This window comes from Theobroma cacao, chromosome 5 (genome assembly GCF_000208745.1).
Source record: "Theobroma cacao cultivar B97-61/B2 chromosome 5, Criollo_cocoa_genome_V2, whole genome shotgun sequence".
Classification (NCBI taxonomy): domain Eukaryota; kingdom Viridiplantae; phylum Streptophyta; class Magnoliopsida; order Malvales; family Malvaceae; genus Theobroma; species Theobroma cacao.
The window spans coordinates 37,123,506-37,141,125 of record NC_030854.1 but is presented as its reverse complement, the minus strand read 5'-3'; the positions used below and the strand labels follow the sequence as shown (position 1 = coordinate 37,141,125).

The 17,620-nt window shown below is 33.1% G+C and overlaps 4 protein-coding genes across 4 annotated transcripts; 1 reads left to right on the top strand and 3 right to left on the bottom strand.

The window, feature by feature from the left end:
- LOC18600248 (guanine deaminase) lies at window positions 54–2,554 on the bottom strand. Its single transcript, XM_007030576.2, has 5 exons — window positions 2,320–2,554; window positions 1,848–1,907; window positions 1,238–1,428; window positions 574–678; window positions 54–479 (listed from the first exon to the last, which is right to left on the bottom strand). The coding sequence occupies exons 1-5, from the start codon at window positions 2,333–2,335 to the stop codon at window positions 291–293; spliced, it is 561 nt and encodes a 186-aa protein (XP_007030638.1). The 5' UTR covers window positions 2,336–2,554; the 3' UTR covers window positions 54–290.
- On the bottom strand, window positions 4,876–7,209 carry LOC18600247. Its single transcript, XM_018121088.1, has 2 exons — window positions 6,895–7,209; window positions 4,876–6,786 (listed from the first exon to the last, which is right to left on the bottom strand). Exons 1-2 carry the CDS (start codon window positions 7,207–7,209, stop codon window positions 5,098–5,100), a joined length of 2,004 nt encoding a protein of 667 aa, XP_017976577.1. The 3' UTR covers window positions 4,876–5,097.
- On the bottom strand, window positions 8,250–10,224 carry LOC18600246 (40S ribosomal protein S24-1). Its single transcript, XM_007030574.2, has 5 exons — window positions 10,001–10,224; window positions 9,547–9,588; window positions 9,283–9,453; window positions 8,672–8,758; window positions 8,250–8,552 (listed from the first exon to the last, which is right to left on the bottom strand). Exons 1-5 carry the CDS (start codon window positions 10,070–10,072, stop codon window positions 8,520–8,522), a joined length of 405 nt encoding a protein of 134 aa, XP_007030636.1. The 5' UTR covers window positions 10,073–10,224; the 3' UTR covers window positions 8,250–8,519.
- Window positions 12,838–16,704, top strand: LOC18600245. Its single transcript, XM_018122437.1, has 6 exons — window positions 12,838–13,685; window positions 14,434–14,536; window positions 15,190–15,245; window positions 15,869–16,033; window positions 16,199–16,312; window positions 16,397–16,704. The coding sequence occupies exons 1-6, from the start codon at window positions 13,020–13,022 to the stop codon at window positions 16,487–16,489; spliced, it is 1,197 nt and encodes a 398-aa protein (XP_017977926.1). The 5' UTR covers window positions 12,838–13,019; the 3' UTR covers window positions 16,490–16,704.

Sequence of the window (17,620 nt, the reverse complement as noted above, 5' to 3'; positions counted from 1 at the left end):
CGGCCATCGGTTTACGAGAAGATTACATGTTTAACAAATACGAGAAAAGAATATCTGAACATTTAACTCAATGATCATACATGTTTCGCCCCTCAATAAAAGAATATAATCTTGAGAGGAAATAAAATCTGTGGCATAGCCATTTGTTTCTTATCTTCAAAATAAAGGTTACAATATAGCTTTTATTTCTCATATGCTTTTAAAATCAGCATACTTAGAACTTAAAAGGGGCAGTTTATCACAACCTGCAGTCTGTTTCTGGTAATGAAAGATTCAAAGAACTGAAGGAGTTAATACAGGGTAAACTTTTCCTTTGTCTTCTCAAATACTTGCTCTGCAATGATAGCACCTGTACCGTCTGCTTTCTTGATCTCCAGGTTAGCCTTCTGATAAAAACCTGTACCTCTTAATGCATCAGCAATGAAATCATCAAACCCGATTGCTATGGCTGCTTCAGCTTTGGCTCCATAAACCAGCCTCTGCTCCACAAGTGCAAAAGATGAAAGAGAAGTCAGACTTTAGGTGATGACATTTAGATATCTTAAGAAAAATAACGAGTTTTTGTTGCTGGACCTTGATTCTTGACAGATGGATGGCACCAAAGCACATTGGACAAGGTTCGCAGGAAGCATATATTTCACAGTCCGAGAGCTCAATCTGATTGAGCTTCTTGCATGCCTGACATGGATGTCCACTCCAAGCATTAGTGTAAATAGAAAACATGGATGAGGGTTCTATAACTTTTCCATATATTTATTCTGATCTTATGAATATCTAATCATGCAGATATAGCAATTTTTAACCAACACTGATGACAATCAAGCTGACTTAGCTGCATTTCTGCACCGTATTCAATAATTCCCTTTTGTTATTTGCTTTCAAAGAACCAGAAAACATGCCAAATTATTGACTATCACATGACTCCTAGAAAATATAGCTAACTATTGGCCATTAAACAAGACAAAGACAGAGTAATTGATAATAAACTTATACCAAATCAGATCTAAACAGAGCAAATTGATCACAATAGAATCACAGAATAACGCTGAAACATCCCAAAAGAATGCAGGATATGATATCTTTATCTTCCATCGAAGTGATCATATTTTCTTAAGATTAACAAATAACACCCCAGCTTTTTGTCATGTTTCAAGGTTTTTAGCAATCGGCACTTTCAAACTTTTTAACTAAACAGATAAATTGGATGAGGCAATTTGATTAATTTTTTTGGTCTAACCTCTCTAATAGCAGTAACCTCAGCATGGGCAGTAGGGTCAGTGTTTTTCAAAACCATGTTGTGACAACTGACAACTACTTCATCATTGCGAACAACAACAGCACCAAATGGGCCTCCATCTTTACATTCAACCCCTTTATATGCTTCTTCAACTGCTTGTGTTAAGAATTTGTGGTCTCTATCCTGTACAGCTGGTTGAACAATAAACAGAAAAAGGACATGTTTTTATAACTATCAACCAAAGATGAAGCATTATGTTTTCCCCAAATTATAGCCCTCTTACTAGAGGAAAACCGTGTTAATCAAGTATATACCAATCATTACTACAACATCTCCAACCGATATACAAGATCATCAATGATGATAACCATCACTATGATCTATAATCTGTGACACAGCTAACAAGAGTATCATATATGAACAATTATGAAAGTAGAGTCATCTCCATTGAAAATGTTAAAACAATTGGTAAAATTCAATGAATAAAAAGAAAACATTGAGTCCAAATAATTCTACCTTTGGCAACCATGAACAGGCCATTTCATCTTAGTTCTTAACATTAATCCCAAAAGCAAAACAGTGGAAAGGCAGGTGAAAAGTTGAACATTACCTTCTTGATGACCAGGAAAAGCAGAGGCAACAGAAATGGTTCCATCTTTAGCTTCCAACACTACACAAACAACAATAAGAACAAAAGTAACAATTAATATTATAACCAATTGTCTATATCATTAAGAAAATTGCTGCTTTGCAAACTGAAAATGAGGCAAATATAAGTCTAAAAATGTACAGATAAAGCTTAAAAACTAAAACTTTTTCTGAAAACAATTGGAAAAAGTCCGTTCCTTTTTCACTCCCACAAATTTCCAAATTGAAATGATCTCTCTTATACTAAAACTGGAAACCGAAGGCAAAGTAGGAAATTCTGTTTATTTCCAAATTCTGCACCAAGTAACATATTTGCAAAAGAACGAACAAAACATGATGAAAGATCAAAAACAACATATAAAACAAACATCAAAAGAGAAAAAAAACAAAAAGATCTCGATGAGAAATCAAACAATCCAGAAAGAAAAACATACCCTTAGCCTCTTCCATGACGAAAAAGAGAAGGAAAAATGTGAAATTTGACTGAATCAAGGAAATGGGTAGTCAACAAGATCGGGGAAAAAGAAAGAGGAGATAAAATGAAAGAGAAGTAGAGACCGAGAATAGCTTGCCTACGGCACTGCATATATATATATATATAGTATTAGTATATACACCTGGATGAGAAAAAGAGAGAGAGAAAAAGTAAAAGAAAGGGAAAAAGTTGAGGAAAAGGAAAGGACTGGACAAAAGGAATCCAGTTAGCTTGATTCAGTTTATTGGTTTTTTTCCTTAATTCCTGTTCTTGATTTAAACTAAAACCTTTTAGAAATAGAACTCTCCTTTTGTGTTTGAGATCAATTCTTTTAAAACAAAAAAGTTACTCATTTTTTAATTATCTAAAAATTATTTGTCATATAATATAATTTTTTTACTTTTTGTAAAAAACTAGATTTAATATTAAATACACTAAAAACTAAATAAATATTTTATGATTCGGAATAAAATAAATTTGTCCCTCGAGATTTGACATTTAATTATTTTCTATTTGTTATTGTTACTTTTCTACTTAATATTTTACTTTTATTTCCTATTATCCGTCAAAAGATTAACATGCAATTGAGTATTTGTTATTGCTCAAATTAAGATTAACTTCATTACAAAAATTACTTTACAAGTTTTAAATTTAAAATTAATTATTCATTAAAAACATATAAATTTATCCGTGAAATCAACTTTAAACATGCATGTAATTGTTTTTATTCGTTTAAATAAAATATTATTTTTCTTTTTTCATTAATGAAGCTTGGAAAGAAAGAGATACCTTGCACTAGGAATAACCCCACTATGATCAAGCCTTAAGTGACCACAAACGTGCATCACAAATTCCAGGAGGCAAAGGACAATAATGGCGTACCTGAATAGTACATTAATATCTTGCAATTATTATAGGTTAAAAAATTATTGAGTATTTGTTATTGCTCAAACCAAGATTAACTTCATTGCAAAATTTACTTTACAGGTTTTAAATTTAAAATTAATTATTCATTAAAAACATATAAATTTATCTATGAAATCAACTTTAAACATACGTGTAATTGTTCTTATTCGTTTAAATAAAATATTATTTTTCTTTTTTCATTAATGAAGCTCGGAAAGAAAGAGATACCTTGCACTAGGAATAACCCCACTATGATCAAGCCTAAAGTGCCCAAAAACGTGAATCACAAATTCCACGAGCAAAGGTCAATAATGGCGTAGCTCAATTATACATTAATATCTTGCAATTATTATAGGTTAAAAAATTATTGGATAATATTTTCTTTTTTATATATAATTTTTGGGTCGGTGGCTTGGATCCCTAGGTCTGTCTAAGGAATTATTAAATTAAATTATTTATAAGAGAATGTGATTCTGCTTTTGATCCATTGGAAAAAGACATATTCCTTTTATTTGCAATAATTTTTTTTTAGTTTGTCCAAATACAGTAATTTTTATTCTTTGTTTAACTTTGTTGAAATTTTGGAATGCCCCTCCAAAAAGGTGGGAATAATATTGTCAAAATTTGCTTTGCCTTTGCTATTATTGACATTTCACATGCAAATACATGTACAAGTAGATTTTAACTATTTAATAATAATAATAATTATTATTATTATTATTAAATAATTAAATAATTAAATTGAACATGCAGACCATGCCCTGCAATTACACTCTTTTCCTTATTAAACGATATTATCCTTCTTTTCTCTCCCAACCACCAAGATGGGAAAAAGAAAAGTGGCTATATTCAATGAACAAGATCAGCATGCAATTAATGTGCATTCTTGCGTTTACAATTTAACTATTTTTTTAAAAATATTAATATTTTAATTTAATTTTTTTTCTTCTTCTTTTTATTTATTTATATTTCATTTAATTTTACTCGAATTAATTATTTGTTATTTTTATCCGAACTTGGATGAGCTGGACTCCTTCATGCTTCTGGCCCAATCAGTCAAAAGTTAACGAAATTAAGCCAATCAATGAGACTAGAAAAGCCCAAATATAACCCAATCAGAACGAGCTAGTTAACCCAAAGACAGCCCGAAATTCCCCAATCAAGTAAGACACATGTCGAAGCTTGATAGGTCAGGATTCTTTTGTAATTGGTATCTCGCTTACACTATCAATCAAAAATCTTAACTTTCATATTCTAAATCCTAAATTTTAATAGTATAAACAAATAATTTAATGGCAAAAATAATATTAATATAAGAAATTTATTAAAAACGTGACATAAAATTATAAAAAGAACATCAAATGAGTAGAAGATTTTTGTAACATAAAGTGAGGAATAGTTGTAGTATGTTAGAGAGATTATCAAATTACCATCACACCAATGGCACAAGAGTCTATAGTCTATACATTTTACTTTCAAGATATATATAATTAAGAAAACAAGGATTATGCATGTTAAGTAGGAAATTTATGAAAAAGAAAATGAAAATATGAAAGTAGTTTTGAAGCAATTAATAAATTAACTAGTAAACCATAACCAATATGACAAACTCGATTTATTCATTGAAGTTGCAATAAAGCTCGAAAACAAGACGAATATCTTAAAGTTTTATGGTTATGACACAAATCAATAGCTTTAAACATTAAGAAACACAACTACATAATTAATCAATCTCATCGAAATAAAAGATACCCCCGAGCCTGACATGAATCCAGGAAGCTTATTCCAACTTGCATAGTAACTAAGGAAGCTAGTAAGAACTCGAACCAATTCAGTCTTCTTCTTGGTTTCCATCTTCCCTTTTCCTTCCCATCTTCCCTGTGAAGCAGAGTCGAGAAGGTTTTATGCATTCCCAATGGACAACATACTTACACCCAAACTCTATGCATTCAAGAGCCAAATCCAGACAAGGTTTGTCACACTTGAAGCATTTAGGGTAGTAGTAAATCTTCTGAACAAAAGTAAGTAGATGTGGATGCTCATCTCTGTAATAGCTTCCTAACTTGATAAATTGGTACTTTTCAAGAACACATTTAGGATGAACAGAGGTATTGCAAATTGCACAACGGTAAAACCATCGATTTGAATCTCTTTCTTCTTCACAGATATCACAATAACAATTTGACAAAGCATCATTACTATCGTGATAAGTGAGTATGAGGGGATGTTGATCACATTTATGTTGCTTTGAATATGGCAAACTAAGACATTGAATATCCAAAGCAAAATCACAATCCTTGCATTTGAATGCATAATCTATATGATCACCACAAGCATTGCACTCCCCGTCATAGTTGTGATAAAACACGAGGGGGTGTTCATGTGCTTGAATTGTATATTCCTCAGATATTCTTTCACATCGAAGGCAAAGGTTCATATCACATTTACCACAATAGTAGGATAAACCACTGCTCTCATGATGACACCAATTACATTTGAAGATGGTGTCTGAGGAGAGTTTGAAGGGATGTTCATGAAGCCAGTGGTGCTTTTCCCTTGGCAATTCAGCGCAAGACTTGTGAAGAAAGAAATCACAAAGCGAACATCCATAAGATGAAGTTGAAATGGATAGCATACAGCCGTCACAACGTTTGTCATCCCCAATCTCACCAGTTAATGCTAAGTCATGCACATGGCTGAAATGTCTGATCTCTTTCGCTATTTTATGCCCCTCAAATTCGACCTCCTTGATAACAATAAATGAGATTGATTCATCAAACAAGAATGCTGAGTTCTTACAGGGCCTCTTATCTTTGCTTCTCGTCATAATCAAGCCATCCAAGTCAGCGACATCGTTTGCACAATTCACATGAACAACATAATTGCAGAGCGAGCAATTGTAACTCCCATGTTCTGCATTCACCTCGTTATGACAAATTTTGCAGTCCCACTTTTTAAATTCATGTTCTTCAAGAAAATACGTATGATAAAGAAGATGATGATGTCGTGTAATTTTGAATCTGCGTGGCAACGAAATGCATTCCTTATGCACTAGAAGGTTACATGTATGGCAGTGATAGGGAGCACAATCCCCCTGGGTGCCACATGCATCACAAATGAATGATTGGTGCCTTAACAAACAGGTGAATGGATGCTCATGACTTGCATTATCAACAAACGGGGATGGTGAAACACATTCAGTGTGAAGATTAAAGTTGCATGGAGAACAACGGTAAAATAGTTGCCTGCTCTCTGTTCTTTGGCATACCTTACAAAAAACTGGTTCAAATGCGGCGGCAACATGAAGAAGAAGAGAGTGTTTGCGGTGGCAGGGGTGACTTATTTTAACAGGTGAAACACAATTCTTGTGAAGGTAAAATTTGCAGTCAATGCAAACAAATATAGAATCTACTAATGGTTCCGAACAGCAATAGCAAACAGCTTGTTCAGGTTTATAGCTATGATTTTCAATTAAGACCAACGGATGTATGTGATCTTCATGGTGGATCTTTACAAATTTTCAAGCAATTACCTCGGGAAGCGTAGCACATCTGACATGTATGCACAATTCACATGAAATACAGGAAAAGAAAGGCGAATTGCTTGCTTTGTCACAGAAATTGCAAACCAATTCAGTAGCATCAAAGTGCATTTGGTCGCATAAATAAAGAGAGTGCTCATGGTGAAAAGGGTGCACAATTTCTTGGTCTGGTAACGCAGAAAAAACACAACCGTCATGGTAGATATCCTCGCACTGCGAGCAGCCAAGTCTTGGACCTGATTCCACGGTTTCTTTGCATACAACGCAACACTTTGTTCTATATTTCCCGTCGTTCTGCTCTTCTTTCAACACCAGCCAATGTTTAACCCTTCCTCGTGCTTCCGCCGATGATCCACATCTAAGTTCCATCTCCCTCTCTTTTAATCCACATCCAAGTTCCATCTCCCTCTCTTTTATCTGTTTCTCTCAACTTCTGCATTGCTGATAAGATTCAAGGCACCAAAATGGTTCACGGCTGTCGGTTGCCGTAATTCATACGCTTAATCTGTCAGTCTTTTCTAAGTCATAGTCAATTCTCTGTCACTTTCATCTATCAAGACTTTCTGCTCCATAGTTTTTTTTTTTTTTTCATAATTGAAGTTTTATTTAATCAGCTGTGCAAAGTCATCAAATCGATGCAATGTGCTTGATAAGCCTCATATCCAAGCCGTCTTGCTTTGATTTATTAAGTTTTCAAATATATATATATATATTTGAAGATTTTATGCCAAATAACCTTTTTCTTTTCTCTATTGGCTATATGAACATAAAACTGCTTGATCCCCTTCTTTCGCGCCTGGCCTAAGGGCTTTACCGAACTGCGAGTAAATTGCAGACAGCCAAAGAAAGCCAGACCAGAAACACCAAGAACAGCCAAGCTGAGGTTCAAGACCCATGGAATGAAAAGGACAGGGACATAACCCCAATCAAATGAACTAGATCTGTTCAGGGACAAAACCCCAATCAAATGAACTAGATCTGTTCATTATAAAAGTAGTGCCTGAAGCAATTAATATAACTTATAGTTGTAAGTTTGTAACATATATATGGCCAAACTCGATCTTTTGGGGTTGCAATGAATAAAGTTTTACTAGGAAACTCAGTTTCGAATGCTCTTGGTTAATTTCCCAGCGACAGCTATCAATAATGTACGTACATTAGTTTCCGAATATCCCTTCTTCCCTGATTTTCGCAGAGACGAAACGGCATGACCCTTGGCATGAATTGAATAAGGGCAGTTTGCTCCAAGTCATTTACTCATTTAACTTCCAACTCAAATCAAGTTGTAGGCAACCAAATGGAAATTATTATGTACATTCCAATATTCCACTGATCAAGAGAGGATATGAGGCATCCGACACCTCCAAAGTAGCATTTAAATCATGGGATGGAAATGTTTTAAGCAAAACCAAAAGCAACAAAAAGATCCATGCAATCCTTTCTTAGACAGAAGTACTGCCTAACAGTCATGAGCAATTGATGGGTAACAAGAATGTATTATACTAAATATTTCAAAATTCTCCTCCGGAAGAATACTCAAAATAAGACAGACAACCAGATAATGTAACTAAACATCAGATTACACCAAAATCCAGCTCCAAAAAAACAGGTTCAAGAACACCTAAAACACATAAGACTAGTAAAGAAATGCTGTTGAAAAACATTGGCTCTAAGATAAGCACAACCTCACTTCCTCTTCCCTCCCATTTAGCTCACTTCTTCTTTGCTGCATCACCAGCCTTGGTCTATTAAACAAGCAAATCAGTCAGGAACTTAGGAAATCAGCCTAAAAAGTTTGGAGCATGAAAGCAGTTCAAGTAAGCTATCATAAAATTTTTCAAATATTGCAACCAATTAAACAAACCTTCTTTACTCCACGGATCTTCTTAGCCCTGTTCTTCCTTTCCTTCATTTGCTTCCTTGATTTCTCTACCTTGGTATCAAGTCCATTCTGAAACAGCAAGATAAATGATTAGTGTCTTGCATTATATCTAGAGTCCTTAAAGAGATGCAAATGCAACTCATAACTAACAATTGCTAGACAGAAGATATGAATGCAAAATGGACAAAAAGAAAATGTAATAGAGCCCAGAAGAATAAGTAATGTGCCTTCAGAGTTATTAAAACCTATTTTTGATATCAAGGAACTTAAATTCGCAGAAAGTTATATAAACTCTGGCTCAATCAATTGCATGCAACCTCAAGTTTTATTCATAACCAGGCAACACAACTCTAGGTCAAAATCCAACTTGCTACTTTTGAAGGACAAAGTTGATTCCATGCTCTATGGTGTCACCATTGGTAGGGGTTGTTATAGTAAAAAGAAAGGAAATGAACAGAATTCTGCAAATAAACCAACTCAAGAAATAACTTCAACATATTACTAGTGAAACAGTCACAACCACATCAAGCAAAGGCAACTTACATTACTAACTAAATCCAGAGAAAATCTACAGAAAACACATAGAAAATTACCCTGATCAGCCTGTACTTGGGCTCGTACTTCTTTGCATTCTCAACAGAATCATAAATCAAACCAAATCCAGTAGATTTGCCACCTCCAAAATGAGTCCTGAACTTGAACACAAAGATTGAATTCGGGTCTTTCACCTCATACATTCTAGAAAGCTTCTCCTTCAGCTCCGCCTAACAACACCACATCAACAAATCAAAAATCCGTTGGCACAACAAATCCAAAATTACTAGCTACGGCATTATTGAGAATCATTAAAGATTTACCTTGGAAACATTGGGCCTCCCAGGATGCAAAACATCAATGATCTACATAAAATAAAGTAAACAACAAGTTTCAGCTCCCAAGTTAACAACGAACTCGTACAAATATAAGCCCATGTATGATTTATCAGCTCCCCAAAAAAAAACATCTTTACTTGCATTAAAGGCATCATATGCCATAAGCAAAAATGTCTATTATTTTCAAACAACAAATTAAGCAAAGTCCCAAACTAAGGATCTAATCGGCAAACTAAAGAAACCCAACACATTTTTCTCTTATTTCTTACATTTCCTTTTGCCAATTAGATCTCAAACTGAAACAAAACCCTAACCAACTAAGCAATAGGAAAAAAGGAAACCAAAGATCTAAAAAAAACCATAAGACTAAAATCCAACATCAACCCATTTTTTATTACGAAGAAAACGAATGGACACTGACAAACAGGGGAAAACTTACAAATTGTTTCCGGGACAGGAGCCTGTTGGTCATGAACTTCCTAGTCCTAATAGTTACTGCCTTGTCCGCCATAGCTAAACAAAAACCTTCTCCTTTTTTGAGGCTTTGGAGCAGAACTATGGAAGCAACCAAAGGCTTTGAAATAGCAGCAGCAGCAGCTCAAGGAAAGAGAAAAGTAGTGGCGAAAAACCCTAGCTTTTATAGCATTAGGGTTTCAATGGGTGATGGTTTAGGAATTAAATAGGGTTTCTTTTGTTTTGGGCCTGGGCTAGTTGTTTTAGTTTTCGATCCTGAAGCCTTGAACTGGGCGTGCTCTATAAAGCCTAATGATTTATTGTTGAGTTCCGATTGGCCCGGTATATTAGTTTTTAACTAGTGGTATTTTTGTTTTAACCTTCCTAAGTAAATGAATTATAGGCTTCTATCAAGAAAAATCACCACCACTGTAATTTATGCTAAAACACTAATAAAAAATCTATCTTTTTTCTTCAAAATTTTGTAAACATAAAAATACATTTTTTTATAACCATAAATATAATTTATAATCTATCTATATTTCTATAATACATGAAAAAATACGAGTTTTTCAAAAAAAAATGATTAAAATGGACATTTATACTCATTATATTTCTAAATTTTTATTATAAATATTAATAAAATTTATCCAATTTATAAATAAGAATTTTTTTTAACGGATAAATAAGAAATCTATTCATATAAAATCGCTTTCGTCAAAAATATTTTTATTATGAATATTAATAAGATTTATTCAAATGGGAAATATGGCTTTTAATTGCATTGAATGAATTTTATTAAACAAAATGTTTTTTAATAACATTAAGTAATTTATATATGGATTTAAAATACAAATTTTAATTATTTATATTTCAAATTTTATATTTAAGGAATAATTATATTTTTATATGTTTTTAAATAAAATAAATGAAAAATAAGTATTTGCATGACGCTCTTTTGTCAATAAATACTAGTATACATAAAAGTGCAAATGTTTAAAACTTTTGGATTGATGAAAAAAAACATTTTTACTGATTATAATTATAAATTGTCATTTAAAATATTTTTTATTATAATAATTAATAAGATTTATCCAATTCATCGATAAAAATTGTAATTACATTAAATTAATATCATTAAAAATAATTTTTTATTATAAGTATTAATAATTTATTTTTCTTTACTTCAAAATTGAATCATCGAAACACTTATTCTTCACAGTATAAGGGGAAAGAAATATTTCTCAAGATATTAATCATGTTAACTAGAATAATATCATCAACAATCAGAATTATCGAAACACTTATTCTTCACACTATAAGGAGAAGAAATATTTCTCGAGATATTAATCATCTTAACGATAATAATATCATCAGCAATCGAAATTAAAGTGTAGCTTTTCATTTTACAACATGAGTTTGTTGAAAAATTACAAGACACGTGATATAATTTATATATAATGTCAACTCTCTTTTATCATTTGTGTGAGTAACGTTAATCATTTCGTACGTGTGATCAATTACATTTCATTATAAAATTAATATCGATGCCAGCAAATCTGAAAGCAACAAGAAAAGGAAATTGTTGCATATGTTCAAATAATTATAGTCTTATAAATATTTGTCTTATTTTGCTGATTTCAATTTTTATTGATACATGGGTTTTTGTTTTTTTAGTAGAAGGCAAGATGGTTTATAACCCATTTTATAATGAAGGAGAGACTAAGTTGGTTATAATAGAAATTAGAGTACGATACATTGATTTTTTTGATTTTTGATGATAATTATACATAAATTTATTAATTTTTAAAATAATCATTTCATCTTCAAAAAATATTTTTATATGACATATAAGCTCTGCAGATAGTCAATTATTAATATTTTTATTAGTTTGACGAGTTAATAATATTTTTAAAATAATTTTATTTTTTATTAAATTTAAAAATAATCATTATATAAATTATAATTGTTTATTTTAATTTTTTTATTTTTTAACTTTTTTACCAACCACCCGCAATCAACAATGGTTCCCAAGGGAGCGTAGGGAGATTTGGTAGGATTTAGCATTTCATGGTCACATCCGACGACCACGAGGTGATCGATTGGTGTAAGGGAACATCGAAAGTCAACTTGAGAGAATGAAAAAGAGTAAAAAAAAAAAGTATTTTAGATATTTTATATTTAAATATTAAAATCATTTACATGTTTGAAACGAAATATTTATTTTGAAAAAAAATGAATTTACATATAATTATTGCTAAAAGTTAAAAGATTAATGTATTTTACCTTAAAATTTAATACATATCTCTGTTGTCTTACAAATTATCAATACTAAACAAAACAAAATGGATATCCCAATTATCAAATTTAATAAATATATTCCATTTGAATCTAATCAACAATATCTTAGTAAAACTTGATTAAAATTCAAACATGTTTATTTAGTTAAAAATGATAAAAGCACATCACAAAACTCGATTCAATTCCACACAAATTTAACAATAAATAATTTAATTTAATTATTTTTATATATTTTAATAATTAAAATTAAATTAATAAATTCTAAACAAATTTCATATTTAAAAATTTTATAAATTAAAATAAATAATATATACAATAAAAAATAATATGAAAATAAAAATAAATATTTTTATAATCAAATTGGATAATTGATATCTTACATAATCCTATTGTTTATGTAGATAATATCCGTTTACACGTGTCAGCAATAAACAAAAAAATAAAGGAAGAAAAAATGGAAAACTACTCTCTGTTTCCTCTGTTTTTGAAAATCCAGAGTTAATTTTCCAATTGAAATGTACAAATCAATATGAGGTTGAGAAAACACAGAACAAGGCCACCCGGCCCCTTCCCTGGCCACAACTCCCTCCAATTTCACCATCGCCCAGATTTCTTCTCCGCTAATTAGACTAACACAAAACATTCCTCATCTCCCCATTTCCCGCAAAAAATATCTTCTTACGCCTCCCTGCGCAATTCTCCCCATGGCAACAACTGCTTCTTCTTTGCTCCAATCCAATCCCTTGAAATTAAAGCACTACTTCCCCCGTCATTTACCTCCTCCTTCCCCACCTCGCTTACCTAAATTTAGTGGGAACTTGACTTTTCAAACCCAAGGCTCCACTAAATGCAATGTTAGATGCTTCCTCTTGCCCGAGAAGAGGAAGAGCTCGAAGTTGGATTCCAACCATTTGAGTTCGAGCTCGGATGGTAAACATCCATTCGAGATTATTGCTGAGACGATTTCGAAAGCTTTGAACGCGTTGAAAAAGCCAGCTATAGCCGCGGTTTTGTTGGGGTTGTTGTTAATGTATGATCCTAATAACGCTGCATTGGCTGCATCAGGTGGGAGGATGGGAGGAAGGTCTTTTTCTTCGAGTTCTTCGTCTTCGAGGAGTTATTCGGTGCCTAGAAATGGAGGGTCGAGATTTTCTTCGTACTCGGTTCCTTATTATGCGCCTGCTCCATTCGGTGGTGGTGGTGGGTTTTATATGGGGCCAGCTGTTGGGGTTGGAGTTGGTGCCGGGTCGAGTTTTTTCTTGATTTTGATTGGGTTTGCTGCGTTTGTTTTGGTTTCTGGGTTTCTCTCGGATAGGTCTGAGAGTAGTGTGCTTACTGCTAGTGAAAGGACTAGCGTTCTTAAGCTTCAAGTAAGTTTTTGGTTTCTTCCCTCTTTTTTCTTATTGGACTGCTTCATTGGTTTAGTTATTGTTTCTTTTGCTTTAAGTAGTGTAGTGGTTCTGCTAATTTCGGTAATTAGGATGTGTGGTTTTATCTCAGTTAAAATTGCGACTCCATAGATGATAAAGGTCCCAAATGTATTTTTAACATTAATGAATCAATTACTGTTTGTTCTGTTATTTCAAAGAAACAATCTTTTGTGCATACTGATCTTGTAGTAATGATGGTGTGACTGGTTTTTAGATTAAAGAAAATGATTGTCTTCTAAGGAATTGTTTCCTTTTTTTTCATAATTGGTACATATGAATGAGTTGACATCCAACTTCCCAAGTGAAAATGCTACTGATGCGATGTGTTCTATTTATGATTATGCGTTAGGAGTTATGTGAAGTAGTGATGTTAGAAATTTGGATGAATACTGGATTAACTAACATGTGAAAAATTATGAATATGACTGCATAGTTTGAATTTAAAACAGAAATGATATACAGGAGGTTGCTCAAGTGTGGGTTTGGATGGAGTTTGGAAACTCAAATAGTGCATATGGACTGCTTTTCTGATCAAGTTTGAGACTAAATTTTGTAAGATTATTTTTTATATAAAATGAGCTAGACAAGAATCATTAGATGCATGCAATGGTGCAAAATTACCATCACTTTTGCAATGGAACTTGTTTTCCATTTATTGATTTGCAACCTTTTTCATTTCCATTTTTAGGTTGGGTTGTTGGGCATGGGACGGTCTCTTCAGAAGGATTTGAATCGTATCGCTGAAGTTGCTGATACTTCTACCTCTGAGGGTCTAAGCTTTGTATTGACTGGTAAAGCTTTCTAATAGTTGTCTACACTTAAGCATTTGAGTCTTTTGTATTGGATCCAGTGGTAGATGTTCTTCACACTATGCAGATTACAAATGGCAAGATGTTATATATGAAAATGAGCTACCCTTTTAACTGTTGTAGCAATCATCTTGACACTAATATCCCAGTATTGATCTTAGTCATAAAGAAAAGATGATTACCTAAGAGGCAATGCACAAGCTTTTAGCTGTATAGAATAGATATGCTATTTATTGATCTGCAATCAGCTTAGAAAATAATGATTGTATGATATCTAATCAAATTGCTGTCTTACAATTATGACTATTTAGTAATTTAGTAAGAGGCATAGGTTTTTCCCCCTATTTAGTACTTTAGTTTGATTAAGATTCACATAGATGTGATTCATTACATGGCTTCCTTTTATATTGCTGATGGGCAAATGATTTTTCCCATGCAATAAATGGGCAACTGGGGTCTGATCTTTCTTCTTTCTGCTTTCCTTTAGAAATACTTGTAGATGTATCGGGTGGCCTGGTACTTAGTGATGTATCTTCTGCTGATCTTCTTAAACATATCATGGACAATTTTCTGTCAGATTGACTATGTGTACCAAGGAAGTTTCTTTTTATACCTGTTTGCTGTTTGCTTTGCAGAGACAACGCTAGCTTTGCTTCGCCATCCTGATTATTGCATCTCTGGTTATTCATCTGTAAGTTAGCCTTTCTGGAATGTTTTGTTTGTCTCTGTGGGTGAAATTCTTACAGCATACGGTTATATTTCTTTGGTACCTTGAGTCTTGGGGAAATGTTCAAGGACACTGGCATGCTTGTTGGTAGATATAGAGGTTCTTTGTGCACTCATATAATGCTCTCAGGAACGATACTTAGCCACACATTGCAATGCATGTAAGTTGGTGGGTACATACAGGGTGCTTCACTTATTAAATGGAGTACAGGGTGGGTTTTTTGGGGGGAGTTGGTGTGGGGAAGGGATTCTCAGAGTGTGTGTTTGTGTGACTGTTTGTTTTAGAAACTCTTATCATTGATGTAAGTATTCAGTTTAAGGATCATGCTCCTGATAAGATTTCTGTTTTGAAGATCTTGGTTTATAGACATTCAGTTCTCTTTCTTATTTATACAAATAGGAGACATCCAGGACCATTTCATTCTTTGCATACTTTCATTGAGCATCTCACTTAGGGGGTCCTTTAATTGCAATAATTTCATTAAAAATATATCTCCATGATAATTTAGACCCCCTTTTTTTTATGAGCTTTAGTTAACAGTACTTCATGGTTACTAATATAGATGTGACATGTGATATATTCTGCAGGTGGATGCGAAACGAAGTATAGATGATGGGGAGAAACGCTTCAATCAACTCTCTATTGAAGAACGGGGTAAATTTGATGAAGAGACTCTTGTGAATGTGAACAATATAAAAAGGCAGAGCACAACAAGTCGGAAAGCTAGTGGATTTAGCAATGAGTACATAGTGGTATGGCTATTAACCTGTTATTTAAGGAGCTTAAACTATGAAATTAAACAATCATGATAGACTTGCCCATTTTAAGGTTCAGACGAAATGAGGACTCAAAATTCAAGTTAACTCTTTGGTTCTCTAATTCTTTCTTTAATTTATATCCAATTTCTGAATTTTCAGATAACAATTCTAGTGGCTGCTGAAGGATTGCATAAATTGCCCCCAATAAACGGAAGTAGAGACTTAAAGGAAGCCTTGCAAAAGCTTGCCTCCATCCCAACAAGCAAAATACTTGTAAGAATTGGCATATTCCTGTATCATGACTTGTCGAGGTTGCTAATTTTATTGCTAAGATCTCTTTTTTTTTCTGTCATTCAGGCAGTTGAGGTCTTGTGGACACCTCAGAATGAAAATGACACACTATCAGAGCGGGAACTACTTGAAGACTACCCGCTCTTGAGGCCTCTATAAAATTTTATAACTAGGTACCTTGTATTCTCTCATGAGAGGTATTAATTGGAACTGCTTCTTAGATCCTTGGGTTCAATGTATATAATAAAAGTTTACTGGCATACAAAGGTTAAGATTGACTAGATGTGGTCTACTGAACTGGATTTGTAAACATATAAACAGAGAAGGTGTATATTTTCTTGAAAGCATTTGTTTTTCTTTTTTTTGGGGTTAAATTGTCTTTGTTTTTCCTTTTTCTTTCTCTGATCCAACTCGAAGACTTTTGACCACTGGCAATAATATTTCACCTCAGAGCTCTGCTTTTGCGTTTTGTTTACCCTTCAGGCAATATAACAGTCCCAGCACCTGTTTCGCACCTTCTGCCTTTGACTGCATTGTTTTCCATAAAGTCTCTTATTAACTAGTCTTTGCAATGAAATTTACTCCAGAATTGCTATCAGGGTAAGTAATTTTCATGAAGAATATATCCTAGAAGGTGGTTATCTATCATTTTCATATGGTTTGTAATCATAAAAGATGGTCATGAAATGATCACAGCCTCTGTTTTATTGAATCTAGGCGATGCACAGAGCATTTTGGGGGCTTTTTAACTACTCTAACTAGTAACTAGTTAAGGATTGAGGTACCGGATATTTTCAAAGTCCTTCGAGGAAGGGGACTTTACTTCTTTGCCTGTTTGCTGATGGTGTGGTTAGCAGTTTATGTCTTGTTATGAAAATGACTATTTGACAGTGACTAGAAGTTGACTTAACTTTAAAAGTATTGTCGTTATCTCTAATAGTGGACTTTGTGCCTAACATTCACCACTCTTTCAGATTTTGCAGCTTCATGATAAGGCCAAGTGCATTTGTTATCTTTATTTTGTCCTTAATCTTGTGGTGGGAAGTTGATAGAATCGTACAAGTTTCTGGTTGTAAGTTCTTTTATTTTCCTCCTCTCCTTTTTTTGTGTTTAATTTTTCCTCTTTCCTTTTGCTTTATTGTTGGAAAATTCCTTAGATTTCTGTTTCATTTTCATGTCAGGGTTTCTATATGCTTATTAGCTTAATCTGTTAGACTTTTTATGTTAAGCTTTGGTTCAGCCTTATCTTAGACAAGTTGTTCTAATGCTGCAGAACTTAGCTTCATTAAT